The sequence below is a fragment of the Bacillus rossius genome, chromosome 1, assembly GCF_032445375.1.
Source record: "Bacillus rossius redtenbacheri isolate Brsri chromosome 1, Brsri_v3, whole genome shotgun sequence".
NCBI classification, from domain to species: Eukaryota; Metazoa; Arthropoda; class Insecta; order Phasmatodea; family Bacillidae; genus Bacillus; species Bacillus rossius.
The window spans coordinates 258679572-258703742 of NC_086330.1; the positions used below are offsets into that span (position 1 = coordinate 258679572).

Genomic DNA, 24171 nt, shown 5'->3' on the forward strand with positions numbered 1-24171 from the left:
TTTTTTCCCCTCCGCATAAACATCGCACCCGTACTTTTCAAACTTGATTTTAGTATAAAATGTGAGACGATTATTCAATAAAACACGGTAATACTAATGCTGTTATGAACTTAACCTGGTGCCTGTTTTTCTTTCTTTCAATGTGGAGACAAATGAGTGCGGAGTGTGGTCTTTGTCGTTATTTCTCACTTATCGCGGTGACGGCAGAGGAAGGTGATGTGGACGTTCTTCGTCGCCTATTTGGATATTCTTCGTCTCCTAAGCAGTCTCTCTTTGTCTCATCCTCACAGACAAGACAGTCCTGCGCGCTCAACAGTATGTTATAAATGGGTGTAAAACCTCTGTAATAAGATATCTCAAAATTTGTCCCGGTGAAAATAGGGATCAAAGCAGTAGGATTAGCGACGGCTAAACATTGATACGCAATGATGGCAGCCCCCAGAAGTCGTCTGCTGCGGGCCATAGGAACAAGTGGTTGCTTGGGGTGGGCATGGCAGGTGGGGGGTGTGTCGCCACGTGGAGGTTTTTTTGGAGCGCGTCGTCTGCTCGGGCGATGACGTCTGCTGTGTTTCATTCGTTAGGAGCTAGGAGGCGTTGCTGTGTAGCGCTGAAGTTATTTCTACTAATAATAAAAACATTGAGGTAGTGGCGGCTGGGGTTTGATCCGGGGGACACAAGCATGCCCTAAGTTGGAAGGTAGCGATCTTAACCGCTAGACCACGAAGTCAGTTGAAGAATAAAGAAAGAAATAATGAATATAAGTTACATCGCCATACATTCACAGAGGGGTGGTGGGGTGGGGGATGCCACCTCCTAGTACTAGCTATGATATAAGCCGCCATCTTTAATACCAACTCTCACCACAGAGAGCGCGCCAGTCAACCGCCATCTTGTCGTCTGCTGGGACTCCACGCACAGTGTGCACCAATAATAATAATAATAATAATAATAATAATAATAATAATAATTCCCCCTCGCACCACTTCTTATATATATTTTTAGTTCAGAGAGAATTATATCAATGACGTCACTTAAAATACTGAAGTGGTAGATATATATATATATATATATATATATTTAAATATTTAAAATAAAATGTTTTATATATATTTTAAAAAAAGCATATGTAGGAGTCAAAGAGAAGCCGCCATCTTTTTTATGGGGAATGGGGATATAATGTGCCACGTTTAAGTTTCTTTCTTACTGATCTACTCGCGTCTTTCCTTGTCCGTGTTTGTAATAGTGTAAAAACAATTTTTTTTTAATCCACAGAAACTGTAATTTATTTACTTCGCTTATTGCTGGCACGGGGAGAGTTTTAACTGTATGTTTCACTATATGCTTGATAACACTGAATGTGTCGAACACTCCAGAGGAAAATGTATCCAAGACAGTGCGTGTGTCGAACACTCCAGAGGAAAATGTATGCAAGACAGTGCGTGTGTCGTGGGGTTCTGATAGGTATGTTTTAAATATTTCATTGGTTGTACAACATCCTACTCATAAAAACTGTGTCTCACTATCTATGTCTCCTCAAAAAAATATGCTTTTCAGCAGCAGCTAATTTAATATAAAACATAGCAAAGATAAATAAAAGAGTCGGAAAACTATCTTTTAATGTTTTTAACGAAGGTTGTCGTTATGTTTTTATCTCCTACCGGTGTTTTCTGATCTTATTTATTCTTGGTAAGAAATTAATATTTGCTGTAGCTACACTAAATAAATCTGTGATTATTCCATTTATAAAAATATTACTTTCCGTTATCAATGCAAGAGACAACTGTGAAAGTAGTTTCACATGTTGGTAGAAACATCATGGAAATAGTGTGTTGCACGTTAACACAGTGTCATTATTTTGGTGTTTCTGGTGTGGTTTCATAATGGTTAAGACTTTGGGGTTGTGTGTGTTTTTGTGTGTGCGTGCGCGCACGCGTCCTTTTTGACACATGCGAGTTTATTGTGTGTAAAAAAAATCCCTGAGAATAAGTGTTTATACTTTGGAATATTTATTTAATATACGCTTACATTTTGGTACATGAAAACCTTGAAATTTTCAATATAATGCAGAAACATGCACTACAACGATGAAAATACATATGTTTTCTAAATACAAAGAATTATGAAATATATATTTTTAAATTTTTTTTTGCTTCTTACTTAAAAATGTGAATAATGTCGAGAGCTTGGATATTGGTATTGATGACTAAATGTATTTTACATTTATAACGTGTTTTCATCTCAGTAAAGTTTGGGTTCTTAAAACTTATGTTTCTCCCTCAAAAATCATTCTATATTTTTGTATAATGTAAAATTGTATCATATTACGTAGTTAGCATTTTAAAGTGTTTTTATATTCAGATTTTTTGTTTTCATTGTTTGACATGATTTACAGTTTTCATTTTTTAATTTTGCAATACAAGACCTGTGCAACAATTTGACCTCTGCGATTTTGTTATTTTGCCGTGTGTTCGTGAATGCGTAATTAATAAAATGGTCGATTAGGTCAGGTCAGTTACATTATTAATACTTTCAAACCAACCCGACATTAAAAATAATGTGAATTAATTTTAAAGGCTGTTTAGTTTTAAAATATTTATAATGTAACTGACCTGACCAAACAAACCGGGACAAAGGATGAACAGTAGGAACTAAAATGGTCGATTAGGTCAGGTCAGTTACATTATAAATACTTTCAAATTAAGCGGACATTAAAAACAATGAGAATTCATTTAAATGGTTGTTTATTTTAAAGTATTTATAATGTAACTGACCTGACCAAACTAACAGGGACAAAGGATGAACAGTAGGAACTCATGTAATTTTTTTTACTTATTACTTGCGCAACAATATCCAAATAACAAAAATAAAACATTAAAATTTGACACGTTAAAAACTCACCTAAGTTAGAGGCGGGTACAATTCCTTTGCCATTAGTAGAAAATGATGTAGTCGTTCACCTACGTCACGAAAAAAAAAAATCATACTCTTAAACAAGGAACAATGGTGGCCGCATTAATGCACAGGTATTGTGATGAAAATTTAAAAATTCCATATCTCCTAAAGTATTTGGAATTTCTTATCTCCGCCAGTTGTTTAGAAAAGAGGAAGTGAGAGAGCATATAATAAAAGTATTTTCGGATTTTTAGCATTTTTTTTCGCAAATACCGCTACTCTACATATTTACCAAAATTCCTTCATCTGGCTGTTGGTTTTCACGCTTGACATCTACTTTAGTGATACCACATTCCTGAATTATTGGAAATTTCACGTAGCTTGCAACAAATTGCCTGAGCAGCACACACATTTCAGGATAGAGTTTATGGATGTATGGTCTTTCTTGCTGAAACAAAGTGTTGAATTTGGAAAATCTTTGCAGTACAGTTTGAAGGAAGAAACATTAAAGTTTATCCAAATCTGAGTGTAAAGTACTGTAGCGGCAAACCACAGTCGGATTACCATTTTTGTGCTGGGTGGATCTTTTAGGTTTCACAATGTTATTATAAATGAACAAAAACAAGGTGTGATTCTATCTAAATATAATTACTCCATACTGAGTAAACTTATAACAGATACAAGAGAATATTAACGTACAATATTAATTATATTCTTAAACAGCTCTCAGGTTTATTTAGAAAGAAAGAAAAAGAATTAGTGGGTCGACCCTACATTCAATTATAAAAAGTTTCATTTACTAAAAATACATAAACCAATAAAAAATTACAAATATGTTTAAACTATCCCAGTATATATACTTAAAGCCCAGAAATTATGTTTATCTAATGAACTGCATCTGACGACGTAATTTAAAGAATGTTCAAAAAAAGGTCAAAAGATACAGAAGCACCGGAGGTCGGGGCTTCGTTTCCCGGAGATCACGCGGGAACATGATACCAGGGCGCTTGTGTCCTGTTGAGGAAGGGAGATGATAATGCCAATACGGCGCCCGGCTCTTGGACCCTGTCTGCGAACAGTCCAAATCAAAACTGATCAGAACTAGAACACAGACAGTATACGGGGCAGAAAATGCCCGGAAAAGTTAAGGGGGGGGGGGGGGGGGGGAAGTCGCGGATTGTCACTCACCAGACAGGGAAGTTGGGTTCTATTTACCGATGCGTCGCCCGCCAGGAACTGGATCCCACGAATGCGCGGATGGACGCGGATGTTTTCTTCATTTCAAAAGAAATAATTTAAAAGAAAAATAACTATTACTCTTGTACTAAGCAGACGGACTAAACTACTTGAAAAAGATTATAGGGATAGCATCCCTTATTTAGGCGACTACATAGTCGGTTGCGGCCGGATGGAAGTCTTGCAGTGTCTCGTCGACTCGCCGATAATCGCAAAATGGTCCGTCTGCAGTCGCGACGCGAAGTGTCCCGCCAAGAACCACGTCTCGTAATTAAAAGTAACTGTTCTATCAAAAGTGGAGGGGGGACTGGGAGTCCGGACCGAAAGATTCCGAAGATCCCCGAGTGGGCATCATAAAAAAACTCTGACTGATGTCTCGAAGTTGGTAGCACTGGCCGACCTTAGCGCTACCTGTTGAGGGGTGTCTGAAATAAAAAAGAATCGACTCGCCCAAGGCGTCTGCTTAAACAAGGGAATAAAGGGGCAGTCAGGTGCTACACTCTGGCGGCCAAGATAATAAATAAGTTACTGTTTCTACCGCGAGATGTCGTGGGGTGGTCCATCTTTGCACACACATTTTTTATGCGAGGCGTCCTTGGAGACGGTCACTGTCTGCTGGGGTTTATGACCGGTCATTGGTCTTAGGCGAATTCCTAGAACTGAAAAGGGGGGGAGGGGGGTGGAGTAAGGGGGGCAGAAAACGCAACGACGCTGGGAACTAGCGTCCATGACGTGACTCCAGAGGAGTGAACCTAATACGTATTCGTGACGGTAAAGGCTATGGTCAGCTCGCCTCTGAGAAATGGTAACAGCTCGTCCAGAGCTGCTGTATGCAGTTTTAGTCATGAAGTGAAGTAACGTTACAGGCCTGGGATGTGCCTGTAAGCGAGGGAAATTTTAAGCGAGCTGCCAACAAAGTATTAGATCTGCAAAAGATCCTATAGGTCTCTGGGAAAGGTGCTTCTGTCTACTGGCACAAAGTTTAACTTAGGGGAGTACACCAGCCTAACAAAGTGTAAATCGCCCTTTAGTAACCAAATTATAGAGCAAATAAAATTTCCAAAAATAATTTAAAAATTATAATAAAATTAAAAAAAAAAAAAAACGTGTCGAAATACCAAATTTCCGGCACAGTACTGATAATGCGATAAACAGAATCTGATTTGCTTTCTTTCCTATCCAAATTATAAATGCTTGATCAGTGCAGGCCACTGCTCTAAGAAGCACTACACACACTGTAGGAGAGCCAACTATCTTGTGAAACAAGGTCGAAGAATGATGTGGGTCTCCATTTCTAACATTTCCTGAATATCCTTGAATTCATCTTTCCTTTTTCCCGAGGTTTTGAAGTGCATATAGACATCTTTAGATAACTGTACACTAGACTAGAGGTCTGTGAGCTTAAGAATTTTACTTCGAGCCGAGCTCGAGCGAGCCTCCTTGAAAGTTCTTGAGCTTTGAGTGAGCTCGAGCTTTTGTGGTACAGTTGCACATTTTGGAAATTATTTTTACCTTAAACTTAGTATAATGTTTGAATAAAGTGTTATAATGATTAATTTTATTTACAGAGTGCATTACATTTTGCACCTATAGAAAAAAAAAACATTTTTGCCATTGAATCTTACCTGTTTCCATTGGTTCATTAGTAACTGATATCATCCAACTACATAATCACAGTTTACAAGCAAATGTTTGTGTAAATTTAACATATCTTTGGAATAATTTCATTCTTGTCAATTTTTCTGGCGTCCCTACTAAGCTTCAACAAATTTAGCACCAAAAATCATATTGTTTGAAAAGTACATTCACATGCACAAAAATTCTGAGATATTGTCATAGAGTATTAAATTCTGTTCTTTAATATATCATGCAGAAAAATAATTTGTTTTGCATGTTCAGGAGTTCAATTAGCTTTACGATTGGAGATGGTGTTTCCAGCAGAAGAGAAGAAAGTCTCTCTCGCTGGCAACCTGTGTGGATGGAATGCTTAAGTAAGTCTTGCCACTGGTGCTAACAATTCTAAATGTGACATGTTCTCCTGCCACCATTTGGAAGGACTGCTGGTTCTTGGAATAGTTGGCAGGGACAAATATTCTTGCAGCTGCTGAGCATAGTAATCTTTTCTTGTTTCTGCAATGAGCCATTAAAAGAAAAATAGTTTCACAGAAATATTTTCTCATATAGTAGGCATTCATGAATTATTGACGATGGTACGGACTTACCTTGTGTTTTGGATGCCTTGTTACTTTTCATGGATTCAAAAGCAGACAAAATGCTGGAAGGTGATTCAACAGCATTTCCTTGTGTGGTTGATACTGCAATATCAGATGTTGCTAATGGTGATGATAGCTTAATTTGTTGCTGTATGTTGTGCACACAAAGATTAACTTCATGTTCTTGAAGCAAAATGGTTTTGAATTGTGGATCTATAACCATTGCAATACATGATACCACATTACTTCTGAAATCAGGAAATCGAACTCAAAAGCTCTTTTCCAAACTTTTTGCAAACAGTATAGCTGACCCATGTTCAGGACTACTGATGTGGTCCTCAATAATGCTCAGAATTCCTTGAAGTATAGAAATTTTCATGGACATTGTTGGTTTATTTGCAACACACATTTCATGAGATGCAATATTAATGGGTTTTAACAGTTACCATTCCCTCAACCATATTCCACTCATTTGCAGTAAGAGAGTCCTTACCACACTGTGTAATGACAGCAGTGACTGGTTCTTTTTGTTCACGTAATCTTGCCAAAATTGTATACTCGCTGTCCCAACGGGTATCAACCATCTGGAGGAGGTTATTTTCTGGGTAGTTTAGCTGCTGCTGTTTAAGTTGAAGGGTCTGTCAAGATAATGTACTGTGGTTAAAATAGGAAACAATTCCACGCACCTTTACAAGCAATGTTGATGATCCTATTTTTTTTTTGCATCCCCTACAACAAGCTGCAGTGTCTGTGCTAAGCAAGAGACATGCTGAAAAGTGGAGTTAGAAATAGCACATGTGTAGTTTTTAGCATTGTGTCACTACATTTACTGGGACTGACAGAGAATGCAGATTACACTTCTCCAGCTCTCTATCTCTCTCTCTCTCTATATATATATATAAACATGCTCAAAACATTTTCAGCAGTATGGCTGCCTGGAAAGTGTTGTACTTCCAGAGCATGATTTTTTAGTATAAATTGTTTGTCAAAATAATGGGAAGTAAATAAGAATTCAGTCCTTTTAAACATCAGCTTAGATTTCAGAATTCAATAATTTGAAGTGTTTGTTTCATGAAGATTTGGTATAATGTTCCTGGAAAATGTTGTTGCACATTCATAGTTGGGTTCCATTACTGAGCATAAGTTTTTAAAACCTTGGTCTCCAACTAATGTGTATGGTTGATAATCTACGGCCTTCATTTTGGCAATACTTTCAGTAATAAATTTAGCCTTGGGGTGATCTTTCGGAAGCTTCGTTTTTCTTTTGAAGCACTCTTGCAACTTTGTTTGTTTACAGGAAGGTTTAACTGTGTGTACAAAATCAAGTTTTGATTTGTTGCTTTTGAATTCTTCAAATTCTGACAATTCTGTTACATGAATATTGAGGTGATGTATTAGGCTTGATGTTGAACCTGTAGGTGTTTTCAGTATGTGCATGCACTTCTTACATCTAGCTTCATTTCTATCTATTTTTGTAAAAAAGTTCCAAATTGGTGCCTTTGAAAAGTGGTGGTGATGGTATACTGTTGTTTACAGACATTGTTCCAGATAATGATAAATAAATTTGTCTAAATTTAACCGAACAGCTACTAATAGGCCTATGCCAAAAATTAGGGCTGTTCCGATACCTCAATTTCCGATACCGATTCCGATACTCCGATAACACCACTGATTCCGATAACACTACCGATACCAAAATCAATACTCTCAATTTTTATTTGTTTTCTTACAAAGAGTTAAAATTTTAAGTAAAATGGATGTTAAATTTTAATATGCTAGACATTTTTTAGTCAATTGTGTTTATTTTATTACATATTAACAAATTCTTATTTTGCTCTCTGGCAGCAGAGATGACCTGTGGTCAGTTACAATCAACCCTGCTTGAGAAAATATTAGCTCTAAATAAACTGATCCTGCAGGAACTCCAGTAGTCTCCACATGAATGCTTCAGTGAGCACAGTGGTGTGCTCAGGTAATGATCAATCTCATTTTCTGATGACAGTGGTGCATCAAAATATGAGTTTCCAGCTCCTTTGCTGATAAGCTTCTTTGGAGAAAAAAAAAACACCACCTACAGTAAAATTACTGGCACAAACATAACACAAACAAAATAAAAACAAAATTTAACATCCTTTTTTTTTCAATAATGTTCTTTTATTTTAATATGTCATATATAAATACATTACCATCACGGTAATTATACATCTCGGTTGTTACGGTAACTATATTGCAAATGTGGTAGCTATCATGCTTCTGTAGTAACTTTGGTATCTACAAAGAATCTTTAGTTATTTTTATGGTAATTATTTTAAGATACAGGAGAATCCAGTTATAGCGAGCACGGTAATAGCGAGAACACGGCTATAAGGGCGCGGTTGAACAGAATTTTCAATTTGGCACCATTTATAGCTGTAATTTCTGGCGTTAAAATATGATTACTGGAAAAGGTATTCATGTATATAGATTAATAAAGGTTATTTTAAAAAGTATAATAGGAGCTCTAATGGTTAATATTTTTTTCAATGTGAAAAAATTGCCATAATTTATAATGCAACATATGTGCTGTAATACATGAGAATTTCAAAGAAAACTTTAAAAATAACAAATGAAACTATAAAAAAAAATTATATTATAAGAATAATCACTTTTTCGTACGGAATTAGCTCCTAAACATTGAATGGAATATTATATTAAAGTTTTAAAATAATTTATTTCTCTGTAGTAGCATTTAATCAACATTTGAAAACTAGGTACATTTTTTGATCGAAAAACACATTTTAAACACATTATACTTAACATCATTGAAAGAGGAAATACTAGAGATGGACGAGTTGAGGATTTTTGGCTTCGAGTCGAGTCGAGCCGAGTATAGCAATTCATATTTCGAGTCGAGTCGAGTTCGAGCCACAAAATTTTTGAAGAGGTCGAGTCAGTTCGAGTTTCATACTTTTATATTTTTTTGCATCAAATATGATAAATAAAATATTACTACACATCCATTGATATAAGAATTGTGTATCCAAGATGCATCTGCATTATTTAAATATTTTAAATGATTAATTAGCAAATCATTATGTTATTTAAATATTCTAAATGATTAATTAGCAAATTATTATGTTATTTAAATATAAAAAACTAAGCTTATGTGGTCTACCGTGTTTCGATTTTTTCTCCATGTAAAATCCATATTTGTATCAGTATTTACTTTTGCCGAAATTCGTATGCCGTTTTTGGCTTATCACTAGTCAGTATTGCAAACGTCGAGTTACGTAACTTCTCAATGTAAATACACTTTCCGCAGCAAGATTATTCGCCCGGAACTGTTACAACTACAAGAATATCAATATGTTTAATAAATAAATATTTCATGCATTTGATTTGGCGATCAGTAACTGATTGCTAAATAAAATGCATGAGCGTTGTTATTATTATACTATATTTAAACAAAAAGAAAGTAATTTTATCTTAAACGTTATTGACACGCAGCGCTGCGTAGCGGAGCACAGCTAAATTTAGTTCCAAAATTCAAGGCTGGCTGGCCTAACACGCAGCCATTTTCACGCTTCATGGCTTGGATGTTATTATATTAACTAAATATTATAAAATAATTATTTAGTGTTTTTATTTTTAGGTTACGGAAATCTCTTGTTTATACGCGTTATTATAAACGGGGCACGATAAACGTGATGATTATTAATACATGTGCGTTTTGGTACAAATGTTTCTTCAGTGAAAATCCATTGACGTATCTTGTAAACAAATGCGGTACCGTATTTGAAGTAAATACAGGATGTAAAACAAAATGAAAACAGTGCACGCTGTTTTCCAAGCTTTTTTTTATTAAATAAAATGGTCATGTGACATAATTTTGTCCTATAAACTGTCGCCACTATCGACAAAATCACGTTACGACGTCACGTTCATAAATGAAGGTAGGCCTAGATTTAGTTGCACTTGTACCTATTATAGCGCCGTAGCACGTTAGCGGGCAAGGTTAGGTTTGCACGGGATTTGTTTTGTTTGAAGGTCATCAATTCTTGCTGTATTAATGACTTGGCGAAAACGTTAAGACAACCTATAATAAAGTGCTATAATGTCACGATGCTGGTATTTAACTCGAAACGTGTTTCGAGTCTCGAACTTGATAAAATATGTGACTCGGTTTTCGAGTCGAGTCAATCTGACCCAACTCGGCTCGGCTCGACTCGATAAACCAAGACTCGACCCATCTCTAGGAAATACCGTAGATTTTGAATTGGTACTTGCGGTTTACGTAGCCCGCATAGATTTTGAATGGCATGTGAAATACTTGTGCACCGCGCGTGGCAGCGTTCGGGTGTACTTCGAAACGCCCCGAAAGAATGCGCCACGACTAGCAAACCGCTAAGGCCGCGCTCAGTGTTGCCAAGTCCAATTTTGTGTCTTCGCAGAGAGGAACAGGTTTTTTTGAGATCTGTTGCCGGATTGCTTTGCAGTAAATGTGATATTTAGCACAATTTTAATTCTGCAGTTATTATTATAACATATATATTTAAATAACGTATTTTGAATAGAGTTACCTTGTGAGGGAGACTAAACAAGCTTTGCAAATTTAGTCTCTGATTGATTTAATAAATAATGTAAAAATTAGTTCATTTTCACGAGAATATCACCGGTTGAAGAAATCAAAGAAAGCTGTCGCAAGAGAATTGTACTTTCGGAATAAGAAAATTGAAAAATCAAATGACGAAAACACTCAAGATGTTGAGCAATCGCCGCTTGCATCACAGTTATAAACAGTTTTGTTAGTTATGCTTATTGTTATGCTAACATAGAATTAGGTAACATAGTGTTTGTTTTATGTTTTTCACGTAAGTTAATTGCAGGTGCTCAAAATATTAAAAGTGTTTATTGTTTTCGCGATAAACACATAAAAAAAAAAAACCACCAACAACAACAACAACAACAAGTGAAGGATATAATTGAGACCTTTGTTTCTTGTTTGTAAATTTTATTTAATCCAGAATTCTAGCTTCATTATACTAAAAATAGTTGCAGAACTGTATAAATGTGAACACTTGAATGGCAGCGGCCAGTGTGGGCTAGGCGCCGGCCTGCGGTGCACGAGGACCCGGGCTCGGATCCCGGCTCGGGCAGAGCTGTTGTAGTGTTTGTTCTTCACGCCAAACTGCGGAAGGCAATAGCCAATCCATCGCAGAAACATGTCACGTAGAGAACCTTGGAGGGCAGTGGTTCTCTTCCCGACGCCTCTCGGGTCAATACCTGCCTTCGTGGCGGATCACGCTTTCAATAAGTAATAGTATGGTAATATCATTTACCGAAGGGAGAGGGGTCAAGGCCATAATAGGGAGTTAGTTTTAACTGGTGCAAAGTATTCAAATAATTCCTAGCTGAACACTTTGAAAAAAAAATATGTACTGTCCTACCATACACAAATTTATGTAAACATTTTGCAAACTGATGTATCCTTTGACTACAAACGCTTATTTTACTTATTTTTTGCTTATTTGAGCACCTAAAAGTTGCAAAATACGAAGAAACTGCGATAAGTTACTGACTTTAAAAAATTTTGAGTGCAATATTATATTGTTACGGCCGCGACGAGCTGCAGTTGTGCGTGTTTCTGTGTCGTTTCGGCCCGCCTGTTCCTTCCCCTCGCCAAAGTAATTTTCTCCTGCGACATCCTACACTTTGGCGGTGCGCACTATCTTATGTCTGCCTCGCGTGATATCTCACCCTTTGTTATACATAAGTATGATATATACATAATTCTATATTGTTTGGTTTGAATTTTATGAAACACTTCCGTGCTTCACCACATGTAGCAAGTACATGGCATTTCAATTTCTCCCCTCACGATAACAGCAACAGTCAATCTTTTTATAATTGAGTGTGTGTGTATATATATACACACATAGTAATTTATTGATTGGAAATCGGAAGGGACCAGCAGCTATATTTAAGATGTGTGATGAATGGGGCAAACATGGAATACTTGAACGAAAGGGAGAAAAAAAATTGTGTTCCTTGCGAAAACCAGCCGACCAACAACTTTGTTAGGACAATTGAAAAATAAAAATTGTTTATCCGACCTGGAATCAAACCTGTATCACCTTCACAGCTATTATAGTAGTAGCTACTGTTTTAAATGATTCACGATTTTCGTTGAGGTAATTCTACAGGAAATGTTGTGCTTAAAATATAAAAATTAGTAATAAAATGTTTTGAAGGTTACTGTAATTGAAACTAAGGTAATGTTTCCATGACTTAAAAGGAAAGTAATCACACTAATATACTACTGGCTTCAGTTTCTAAAATTAGTCTTAAAATACCACTTGCTAAGCGTCCGATTTTCGGATGAGACATAACGTGACGTTCAGTGTCGGGGATGTAAACCTCTTTTTTAAACATGAAATCCCCACTTTTATAAATGGCTTTCTGTCAGTTTTCCTGTAGCATTTAAGATATTACACACTTGATTAGTAGCAGACTGTGCATAATTTTTTTTTATCTCTGCTGATATTTGTGAAATAGGTACTTGTTATTTCAGTCGTAATAAATTACCGTGATACCTTTGACACTGACTCATTACTGTCAAGATAATGGACATTTGACCATTTTAAATATAACAGTGTTTAAAACATTTTTCATGCAGAACTTTTTCGTTTTACTTTTTATACCGATAATTAATGTTACCTTAGTGAATCACTCTTTTCATATTTTCGGAATTCAAAGTTAAAAATTACGGCCTATGAAGTGAAATGCAATATCTGCCTACAATATAAAAAGCCACCAAAGTAATTAACCTTAATTGTTATATGATTATGCAACACTGAAACGTTTGTTTTTTTGTAATTTATTTATTAGCCTTTATTTCAAGCAGTTAAAATAAACTCATTTCTTAAAACATACAAAAAATACTGCATGAGCGAATGGTGCTAGTATTCGTACAACAAAGGTTGTCGCACTGTATCGCAGTAGCCTAACATGTGTCCCATTCGCGTTTTATGCAGAATACATGCGCGGATGTACCACTTCGGACATACGTATCCCTCAATAATTTATAGCTGCAATACACAAGAGTAAGGTCATAGTAGCAGAGGACTGTGACCCTCCGAGCCAAGTCCAGTGAACACGCAAGGCATCTAGACTGTTCGTTCAACGAGAACGTTTGGAACCATAATGTGGGTCCGCAAACATGGCCAGTGACAACTACTATGTATTTGGAGGGTCAGTAGCAACAGCTGTAGCATGATCTTAAGGGCCGGATTTAGGGGAGGGCAACCGGGGCGAAAGCCCCGGGGCCTCCACAAATGGAGGGCCTCCACAAACGGAGGGCCCCCACAATAGAGACTTCGGAAAAAAAATCTTTCAAATTCCGACAAGTAAACACTAGTACTTATGTATGTTTTTTTTTTCAAATACTAAGAAAATCTACTTGATTTCAAAATAAATTAATTATTGGAAAACTCGACTGAAAAAAATGTTTCATTTTATTTGGAAAATAATTTGGGTCCAGGGGGCCTCCGCTCCTCTGTTGCCCCGAGGCCTCCAGACCTCTAAATCCGGCCCTGATGATCTTATTCAGGAGAATATCCGACTTATGTATGCTTCCATGTGAGATTGTAACACCATCTGTCTCCATGTTACTGGCTGGCCCATGCCTACTAAGACATTGCATCTTACAAATGTTGGTCCCCTGCAAAACATGATTTGCGTATTACAATAATTTGAAGTGCTGTGTATACATTTTTCCAATGTCTGTTCCGCATGCGTGCTATGGTACTTTTAGAGAAAACAATTTTTTTTGTTGCAAATGTGAGTATTTTGATGTGGTTTGTTTTTGTAGATTAATTCATATGTTTCTAATTATTTGCATTTATTGTTCCGAAATTTGTAAATTAATATAGGGTAACTTGGTTACTACTACTAATTTCATCGGGCCTATGATTTGCGTCTATGCCTGGACATTAATTGCTGCCTTATATTATTGCCACCTCCATTCTCATGTCGATTTTAGCTCATATTACGTATTGAATTCCTGCACAATATTTACACAACAAGGCACTCTGGATTTTAAATGGATTGAATGTTTAAATATTGCGGTATTGCATTGAAAGTTAATGTGACCAACCAATTTCATTAAACAGTGTGGGATTGGGATAATCAGGAAACTAAAACTAGATGTGTTATTTCTCAAAATTTATTTCTTGATATGTAATAAAATAAATGATAGAATCATGTTATATCTTGCTTATCCATTATAATTTCTCTATTACTGTGAATACTATTAACGTGGTTTAAATATAAAATATATTATTTGCGTACTGCCACTGAAGATGACAATGTGGGAAAAACGTTGTACTTAAATAAAATGTAAATAAAAAAAAAACCCGCTAATAACAGCCAGCAAAATCTAAATATTTTACAGTTATTAAACAAACTCTATGTACTGTATTTCTTTAATTATTTTTGTACCGCTTAACATTGTATTAAATGCTTGTAACTTACATTCTTTTTACTAATAATTTTAATTATAACTGCTGTATTACTAGTGTTTTATATTTTAGTATGTAGTCACACTCAAGTTTTTGTATAATTAATTAGTGATATGTCATGTACTGCGAAGAGTTTTGTCACACCACCAAAATGTTACTTTGCAAAAATTGCAACTTTGATATGTTTGAATTGGGTTGGCATAAAATGAGACTTTTTAACAATGGTAACAGTTTCAATTTATATTCTTCTATAATTAATACTAAGTATGTTTTATACAGTAATTTTATCCCATCAAAATCGCCCTTCTTTTCACAGTGATCATTTCATGAATCATGTATGATAGTGTAAATATTATATATATGTGTGTATGTATATATATTTTATATACATACTGTATATTGGATCTTGACATACTGTTCTTGCGAAATTCTCATATGTGACATACTACCTATTGAATGTGTACTTGCATAAGACTCAAGAGGCATTTCAAGTTAAAACATGTCTAATAGAATATTTATGTAGCCGCTAACTGTATCAGAAGGTATGTTTATGAAGCTGTTTAATTCGCTTATTAGTTTCTACTCATTTTTATACTGTTTCATGATGTGACACTAAATATAATGTGCCGCCAGATATATGTAAAATTTTTGTAGGATAATTAAAGTACATAATTGTAACTTAAAAACCTTCGTGAAGTTTATTTTTAAAGGTTATTTACCAACAGAATTACTAGCAGTGACAGCTGCAGGGAAATAATGGACGACGCAACAAATATTTGGCTATGAAATACATAATGTCTACCGTCACTTGCAAATCAACATAAAAGGATAGTGAGAATATAATCGTAGTGTAAGATAATGTGTCTTTCATAATAATGCTTTTGATATATTGTTTGTACCATCCACTCGCTGCCTCATCCTCGCGTTCAGCCGGCCGCCTGGGTCAGACAGCCGCGCGCCCCTGGGAGGGGAGGGAGCAGTCTGGCAACGCTGCGCGGAGGCGGTAGGCTCTCATGGACGAGGGGAGAAGGGAGGTTTCCCAGAGCTCGCGAGCGCGAGTTTCAAGGCCAAAGATAGAAGAAATACAACCTCCCCACTCGACGACTCTCTCGCGACTGAACCGCGCTGGGACCGGCCCTAGCCTAAATACAAGCGCGCGGAGTAGTGGGGGACATCGCTTTGAGACCCCTAATGACATCACAACCGCAAAATAATGTTTCGGAACAGTGACGATTTTTTCGACTTGAACCGCGCCCTTAACGAGGTATTTTTGAGGAATTTACGGCGTGATCGCGTGAAGCGCGCCTTTGTTATTTGTCTGCTTTATCTCCACCCCTCTCGCTCACCACTTGGCGTTTACACCTGTCACATTCTTCAGCCTTGCAGTCGCTATCTAAGTGCGTGGCTTTAAAAATAGAATCCCGTCCTTTCTTTCTTTTATCAAACTTCCGCTTGGCTTCAAGGCCAAGGTATGCTCGACTTGAATAAACCAAGCCTTTGAATAATACTTGTACTCACTTTTTATTATTTAGAAAATAGACAAAATCTATTTTTTTCCGCCATTAAACGTAACAATATGCATTTATTTAAAAAAAATATAAATGCTCTTAATTAATTTGTTGGAACCTTTTCATTAACGAATAATAACATTGTTTATAACTATGTTAGGCCAAAAAAAGTCAGAGTCGTCTTTATACTTGTTGCTAATTGATCGCGTTAATAATACACAAATATTTATAAACTTGTTTGGAATTATTTCAGTCCTGACACGTTTACAAACACGTAACGTTATTTATTTTACTATCTGACAAATAGTAGGCACTACCGTAATTATTTCCGAATCGCTAGGACAGTTCTCTTGTAACTTTTGTTTCGGTCAGTTGTTGGGGAACCTGTCCAGGAAAGGGGTGGTGATGGTTTGAGTTTAATCCCAAATTTATTTTCAAAAAAATTTACAGGTTTCTTTAAATGAAAAAAGTATAGTTTTCCAGCGACTGTTTCGTTTGAGGCGTACGTGCGTTGCCGCACTCCTGCTTTTTTTGTAAGGAATTAAATTGTCGCGCCACACTAGCGCTGCCTGTTGCAACGTCCCAAACCAACATGGCCGCCAGCAGACAGCCCGCGTCGACAATAGATAGCAGGAAAATGCTGCGTTGGCCGCGGGCCGAGATGTTATAATTACGTGGCGTGGTAGGTAGACATCTGCGAATTGTGATTTTTCAGTTCGAATCGAATTTCAAAAAAATTCACGAGTTTCGAATTTTTTTGAATCGAATTTGAGAATATAAAAAAAAATTGGAAAAAAAAAAAAGAATTAAAAAAGCGGGAAAGTGAAAATAAAGGGAAGACCATAAGTATCACAGTTTACCTTATTTAGTATGTTTGACTTTCAAGGATAAAAATATTAATAAAAATATCACAGCATAAGGAAGTTGTACAAAAAAAATAACAAATTTACCGTTTTTATCAGTTAAGCATCGCACATTTTATTCTAAAATCAAGTTTGAAAATTAGGGGTGAGACCGTGGGTGCTACTATTATGGGGAGGGAGGGAGGGAGGGAGGGAGGGAGGGAGGGAGGGAGGGAGGGAGGGAGGGAGGGAGGGAGGGAGGGAGGGAGGGAGGGAGGGAGGGAGGGAGGGAGGGAGGGAGGGAGGGAGGGAGGGAGGGAGGGAGGGAGGGAGGGAGGGAGGGAGGGAGGGAGGGAGGGAGGGAGGGAGGGAGGGAGGGAGGGAGGGAGGGAGGGAGGGAGGGAGGGAGGGAGGGAGGGAGGGAGGGAGGGAGGGAGGGAGGGAGGGAGGGAGGGAGGGAGGGAGGGAGGGAGGGAGGGAGGGAGGGAGGGAGGGAGAGAGAGAGAGAGAGATAGAGAGAGAGAGAGAGAGAGAGAGAGAGAGAGAGAGAGAGAGAGAGAGAAAAAAGTAAAGTAATCCATAAAAACAAAACCTATTAATGGAAAGTATGTTTATTTAAAAAATAAAAAATAGACTTTGCGAGAGCACACCAAATAATTTAAATTAATGAGTGATGCAATAAAACAATTTTATTCAACGTAAAAAAAAAGATACCCGTAACAAGAACATGATTTGTAACTATACGCATAACGATCGTTCCTGACAGAGCGCGTGCGTGCATGCAGTCTGCGAGCTATCGATATCAATCTTCCACTACGTGCGCGCACTCTATACGGTAATATAGGAATCAACACAACCAAACTGGCGCTGCTTACGTTTTATAAGCAGTATAAAGCGACTCTAGAGACGTTAAAGATGAAGTTTATAACTTTTAAAAACGTCTTTAAAACACGATTTACACATCAGATTACTTTGTAATATGATTAATTAAGTTAGTATGCAGTTTTATCAGAACGAACGGCGTAAACTGCGTAAACCAATAGGCGCGTTGTAAACAACGGAAATTTATTGCATTACATTAAATGAGGTTAAAACGGGCCGAAATAAAATGGTTGAAATAACGGGAAAACGTAAATAACGGTAACGTAAATAAGGGGTTTCGTTGTATAATTTTTGTAAGTGAAAGTTGTAATCGTCTATTTACATTACTTTAAAACATTGGTGGCGGGGGGGATATCTTATATTAGTGTATCCGGGCCAGATTTTGCAAGTTGAATTATTGTAAAATGAATTCGATTCGAATTGACGAATCAAATATCAAAAAATTCGAACTCGAATTCGGAAATTTCGAATATTCGCAGAACCCTAGTGGTAGGGTACTCTGGTTGTTTTGACGCAATCAGTGATCGCATCCGTACTTGTGGGGTATCGTTTTAAAGAGAATTCACACATTTGCTCACAGAAATTTTCCAATTATACAGGTTTAAACACAATTTTTAATTTTTTGGGGGCCAAAATCTGTCCAATTCATTTATAGCGAGGATCAAACCCGGAACCGTGACACCTCGCTATAACGGGACTCTAGTGTAACTACATACTGGCTTGGTACTGTAGTTATGGTACATCATCCATATTTATTCGTAAGTTGTTGTTCATTTGTCTTTTCTTTACATTTACGTGCGCCATTACTACTTGAGATAGAAATTTTCAGAAAAATTTTAAACGGGACTTTATATCACACATTTAATGGCGTAAATGACGAGACCCCTGACAATTTAAACGCTTTATATAAAAAAAACCTACCATGCGGGAGCATCGTGAGTTTTACTGTATTTTCTTCCGTAAATAGTAAACACGGTCACAATGCTTTACGGCCAAAAAAAATGCTACTGTTGAAGCTCGAAATTTTCTAGCCTAACAATTTTTTCGAGCCGAACTCGAGCTTGAAGTAAGTACTCGGCTCGAGCTCGATTATTGAGTACTCACAGACCTCTACTGTTCACACATGTCTGGCAGCTCAATGCAGGCATGAGATGCTACCAGGTGAGCCACGTGGCATGTGCAATGTAAGAACCATACATTGCCTTGTTGTTATTGTTTCACCCTGGATAGCATAGCATTGAAATGAATTATCCAACCATCACCTTTGCTCCATCAGCTGAAATACTTAAACAATTTTTCCAGGGAATAACATCCTCTTCAAATGAGCTCACCAAAGCAAAGAGATTTTCTTCACTTGCTATTACTTTGTACAGCTGAGTTTCAACAATCTCTGACGGAAAGAACTTTGCTAACACTAAAAACTGCCGCCTAGTGACTGTAAAATCAGTTGATTCATCATTCATCAGTGTGAAAAATTGTGTTTTCATAGCATAGGAAACATAATCAACAGCTGATGTACCCAAAGATTGAATAATTATCTGGCTAGTTTTAGTGCGAGAACAATGAAAGTTTCTTGCGATTTCGCTATCTGGAAATATTTGTGGGACAAGTTCCGTGAAATTATCACCGAGTTTCACAGATAAATTGTTTTCACAAACGAAGTTTGCCCATAAAAGTTCCGCATCAATTATTTTATACGGTTTGGTTACAAAAACCGCCAAAGACCAACTCTGATCAGCAGCTTGTTGGTTTTTCGCATGAACTTGCACATTTTCGTGCCGCCAAAGTTCCTTCAAGCCGCCCTTTGTCACGTTCAGTTCCGAGTTGCAAGTCAAACAAACAGCGGAAAATTCCGTTTTGCCACGCCTCAGCCATTTCAATTCTTGCTAACATTCTTTACGATAACACTGTTAATAAAGTGACCTGTCTGGCGAAGCCTTTCGTTTTTTCTCCATCACAATCAGCTAAGCCCAAAACTACTACTTAAATAATGTAAAAAGTTTGTAAACAAATGCAGCACCTAAAACATTGAAATGGCAAAGAAATCAAATGTTTCCTGACGCCATGACAATTCTTAGCGTTTAACTCAACAAACAAAAAACATTTCCCCCAAAACCATAGATATTGTACTTCATGAAACGATATATGGGAGTATATATTTTTGGTTTGTGGTTAAAAGCTTGAAAGTTCCATGGCACTACACCTAATGTGAGTGTTGCTTTACCGTTGGATGCTTGTATGGTTTGACAACTTCAAATAGCTAGTTGAATGTAAATATTTACACCAATGAAATTCAAATTTGAAAATATCGGCAAAGCGTTGTAAATATCCACGAATGTCGCCGTTTATCCGTTAGTCCGTTTTAAGCTTTAAATATCTGTGAAAACGGATAAAAACCGCAAAAACAGCAGGCCTGCTTTAACACGTTTTAACAAATTAAATTTTTTTTAACAAATTAAAATTTATTCTCTAGTTTTAAGACATAGACTGCATAAATTATTTTAAAAGAGAATAAAAGGCATTAAAAAATATTTTTAAGGGAATCTTAGAACTAATCTAAATTTTATAGACTGACTTTTTACATGTCTTCTATGCCTTAATACCAAAATTTTGCAAAGTTTTAGACTTATTAAAAAAACAGCTTTCGGTCAATTTTATTTACCATTTTCTGAGGAAAATTTTCAATATTAAAAGTCAAGGAAAAAAAACTGTTGAACACCAATGTGGCATCGTTCCGTCCATCCCTCCCCTTAAGAAGGTTAGACCACAGCGACTAAAGTCTGGAGTGGCCATGCTGTAGAGCCACGCGGCACGGACCTGTACGTGCTGGTGATGGTGCTGAGGCTGCGGCTGCGGCTGCGGCTGCGGCTGCTGCTGCGGCACGAGCGGGCCGGGGTGCGAGGGGATGTGCACTCCCGGTGGAGGCAGCTGCACCTGCTGGGCTATCAGCTGTTGCGGCGGCTGCTGCTGCGGCTGCTGCTGCTGCTGCTGCTGCTGTGGCTGGGGCTGCGAGCTGAGGTGTGGTGGAGGCAGTCCCAGCATGTGAGGGGGCGGGCCCGCTAACTGGCTCACTGCAACACATCACGTCAGGTAACGGGCAGCTGAAATGTACTGAACATTATACAGTAAATCTTGCTTAAGACTTTCCCGCATAATACGTTTTCCCGTTTATAACATTGAAATAATTATTCCCTTGATCACTTCCATAATATCTTTATGTTAATTTTTCCCATTCAAAACGTTTGCATTTATAAATGCTTCCCGCATATAACGTTCATCATTTAAGGGGCCCGCCTACATAGCCTTGAAATGCCCTGCCGCGCTCAAAAATTGTGTTTCTTCCACCAAGTGCCGTGGTGGTTCGAAGAAACATTCAAGCTTCCCCCCCTGCCCTGCTGTGTTCTTCCGTATTTTACAACAACAGGAGGGGTAGGGGTGACTCGGCTTATCCCTCTTCTCCGGCCGTACACGACCTTCGTTCCATACTGCGAACGAAAAGGGGCAAGGGAATAACAAAAACTGGTGGCCAGCGAAGCGGGCCACGGCTGGAGTTCGCCTGTCTGCTACCCCACGGCATTTAGTCCAGGAAACAAAGAGTTAAAAAGGCACAAACATCGAAAAAATTTGTCCAAAACTGAATTTTTGCACAGTGGTAGAGTTGACTATGCTTAACAACAAACCGAAAGTTTACCGCATTAGACCTTGTGCATATCACAGAAAAAGTGCATTTAAATTCTAGATGACAGCGACTTGCAAAAGTCCATTAAAATACTTCTTTTTCATACAGTTTGCAACGTAGACTCTCCGTAAACTTATCAAATTAATCTAGAAATGCTATTTACATATTCGTGTTATAAATATGTCAAAGTATAATATTAATGAAAAGATATTCATCAATTAAATCATTAAATACTTTTTTTTTATCTGTCACCCTGATAAAAATATGATTTACACAAAGCTGAAAAGCCTAATGCGAAACATTTCCTTATAAATGTTTCTGTGTATTCTTTAAGCTTTAAGGTAGTGTTTTTTATAAAGAGTCTAGGTTAATAAGTTTGTGTTATAGAGAGGTCAGAGTGTCGCAGCAAGTATCTTCCTGTGGCGCGGCGGTTGTAACTCTCACAGCCGGCGCGACATAGCGTCACCAATTACACTTGGTCTTATTTATCTATTTTATACGATAGATTGTATTTAATTTACATGTGTGTGTACACACACACACACATTTCTATTGTTTTCCTTTATGAACGAGTCTTTACACAATATAAAAATCAACTCTTAAATAATTTATATCTGTTGGTAGATATTATATTTAAAAAATATTATTTAAATTATTGTTTATATTCCTAATTCATCATTTTATTTTCAACCAGACAATGCAAGATTTTGAACCAAGCATTTATCCGAAAATGTGTTAAAATTTTGAAATCTTAAAAAATTAGTCTGATGCTTCATAAAAAGTACGAAAATATAAATCGTCAAGTACCTACAAAGTCAGGTTTTTTTCTCTTTTATTATATCATTACTATAATTCAATTATTTTATCTAAAATAAATTAATTAAGGGGTCTATTGTAAAATATTTAGCAGAATGATTAAGCTATTTTAAGTTGAATTGTGTGCTGGCTAGCAGCCTTCGTTAAATCTCCATAATTCGACCAGGAAACAAAGTATTCATCCTCAATACATTATGCTTAATAACATACCGAAAGTTTACCGCTGTAGACCTTGTGCGTATCACCAAAAACATGCAGTTAAGTCCTAAATAATAGCTTCTAGAACGCTCCACAATATTTTCAACCCGTAAACGTTATTACTATTGTAGACATTCAGTAAAAAAAACCATAGTTAAAAAGCATCTTTTTACGTAATAAAATTAAATGTTAAAAGTTTGTATATATGTTTTACTACACATGCAATTCTTTAATAATATTAGGAAAAGATTTTTATCCAAATATATGAAGAATGGAATTATTTATTACAGTTATATAAATTGACTGACATGAAAATTAACATGAATAAATTTATGTATTTTTTAAGCTTTAAATTGGTATATTTGTTAAGATAGTTGTATAATTGATTGACTGCAGAAGTGTTCTGAGTGTGGTAGTGTGCATTGTACTGCGGCGATGTTGAAGTCGCTCGGGCCAGGACAATTTTCGTTCCTATGAATTTAAGCTTTTTAATGCATTGAAAAATTATTAAAAAAGCTGAAATTTCGTACAGTGGAAGGATAAACACATCTTAGTAACATATTAAAAGTTTACCGCCACAAACCTTGAACATCACACCAAAAAGTGCATTTAAGCCCAAAATGGTAAAATTTTACAATGATCTTCAAAATTGCCTTTCATAAATGCAATTTTTATAGTGTACTCTCAACATGAACAACAAAATAATCTAAAGACATTGCCCTACATGGTTATAGTGATAAAAATTACATAATTCTTAGATCTTTTTATCGATAGACAAGTAAAATCGTTAAAGTTAATAAAACCAGAATTATACTATTTAATGGAAAAATAAACACAAATTATAAATATAATGAGTTCAATGGGAAAAAACGCTTTTATAAACGTTGTTACATATTTGTTTGGCTTTAAACTAGTGTATTTGTTTAGAGTCTGGTATAATTTATCTGGCCACTGAAGCATTCTGACTTCTGAGCTGCGTAGTGTACCGCAATGCAGCGATGCTATGAGTTGCTCGCGCTGGGCACACTACGCAGCTCAGGATGCTCCAGCAGTCAGAAAAAATCATACCAGACTCATAAAATATATACCAATTTTACACTTATGAAATACGCAACAACATTTATTTCATAAATTTTTATGTCGGGCTCTTCAAATTTATGTAATTTGTAATTATATTTCCATAAAATTGAGTAAAATATGTTTTCTTAATTTCAATGATTTTAATTGTCTATTAATGATAAGATGTTACAACTTTGTGATTTTTATTACTGTCATTATGTATGGCAATGTTTTTTGATTATTTTGGTGACCATACTGAGAGTTAACGTATCTATATTACATTTATCAAATGAATTTTTTTTGGATCGTTGCATAAAATATCATTTAGGATTTAACTGCACGTTGTTG

General features: G+C 36.6%; 1 protein-coding gene across 8 annotated transcripts in view; it reads right to left on the reverse strand.

Annotated features, from left to right (window-relative positions):
* The window catches only part of LOC134527514 (trithorax group protein osa-like), a 251358-nt gene that overhangs the window by 107683 nt on the left and 119504 nt on the right, over positions 1 to 24171 (reverse strand). For all 8 annotated transcript variants that reach the window (XR_010074209.1, XR_010074208.1, XM_063360249.1 and 5 more), the window contains one exon: positions 20889 to 21142. Coding sequence is in view for 6 of the 8 variants with exons in the window: in XM_063360249.1 (XP_063216319.1) it covers positions 20889 to 21142 (254 nt within the window). In the remaining 2 variants the exon portion in view is untranslated. The remainder of the gene's footprint in view (positions 1 to 20888; positions 21143 to 24171) is intronic.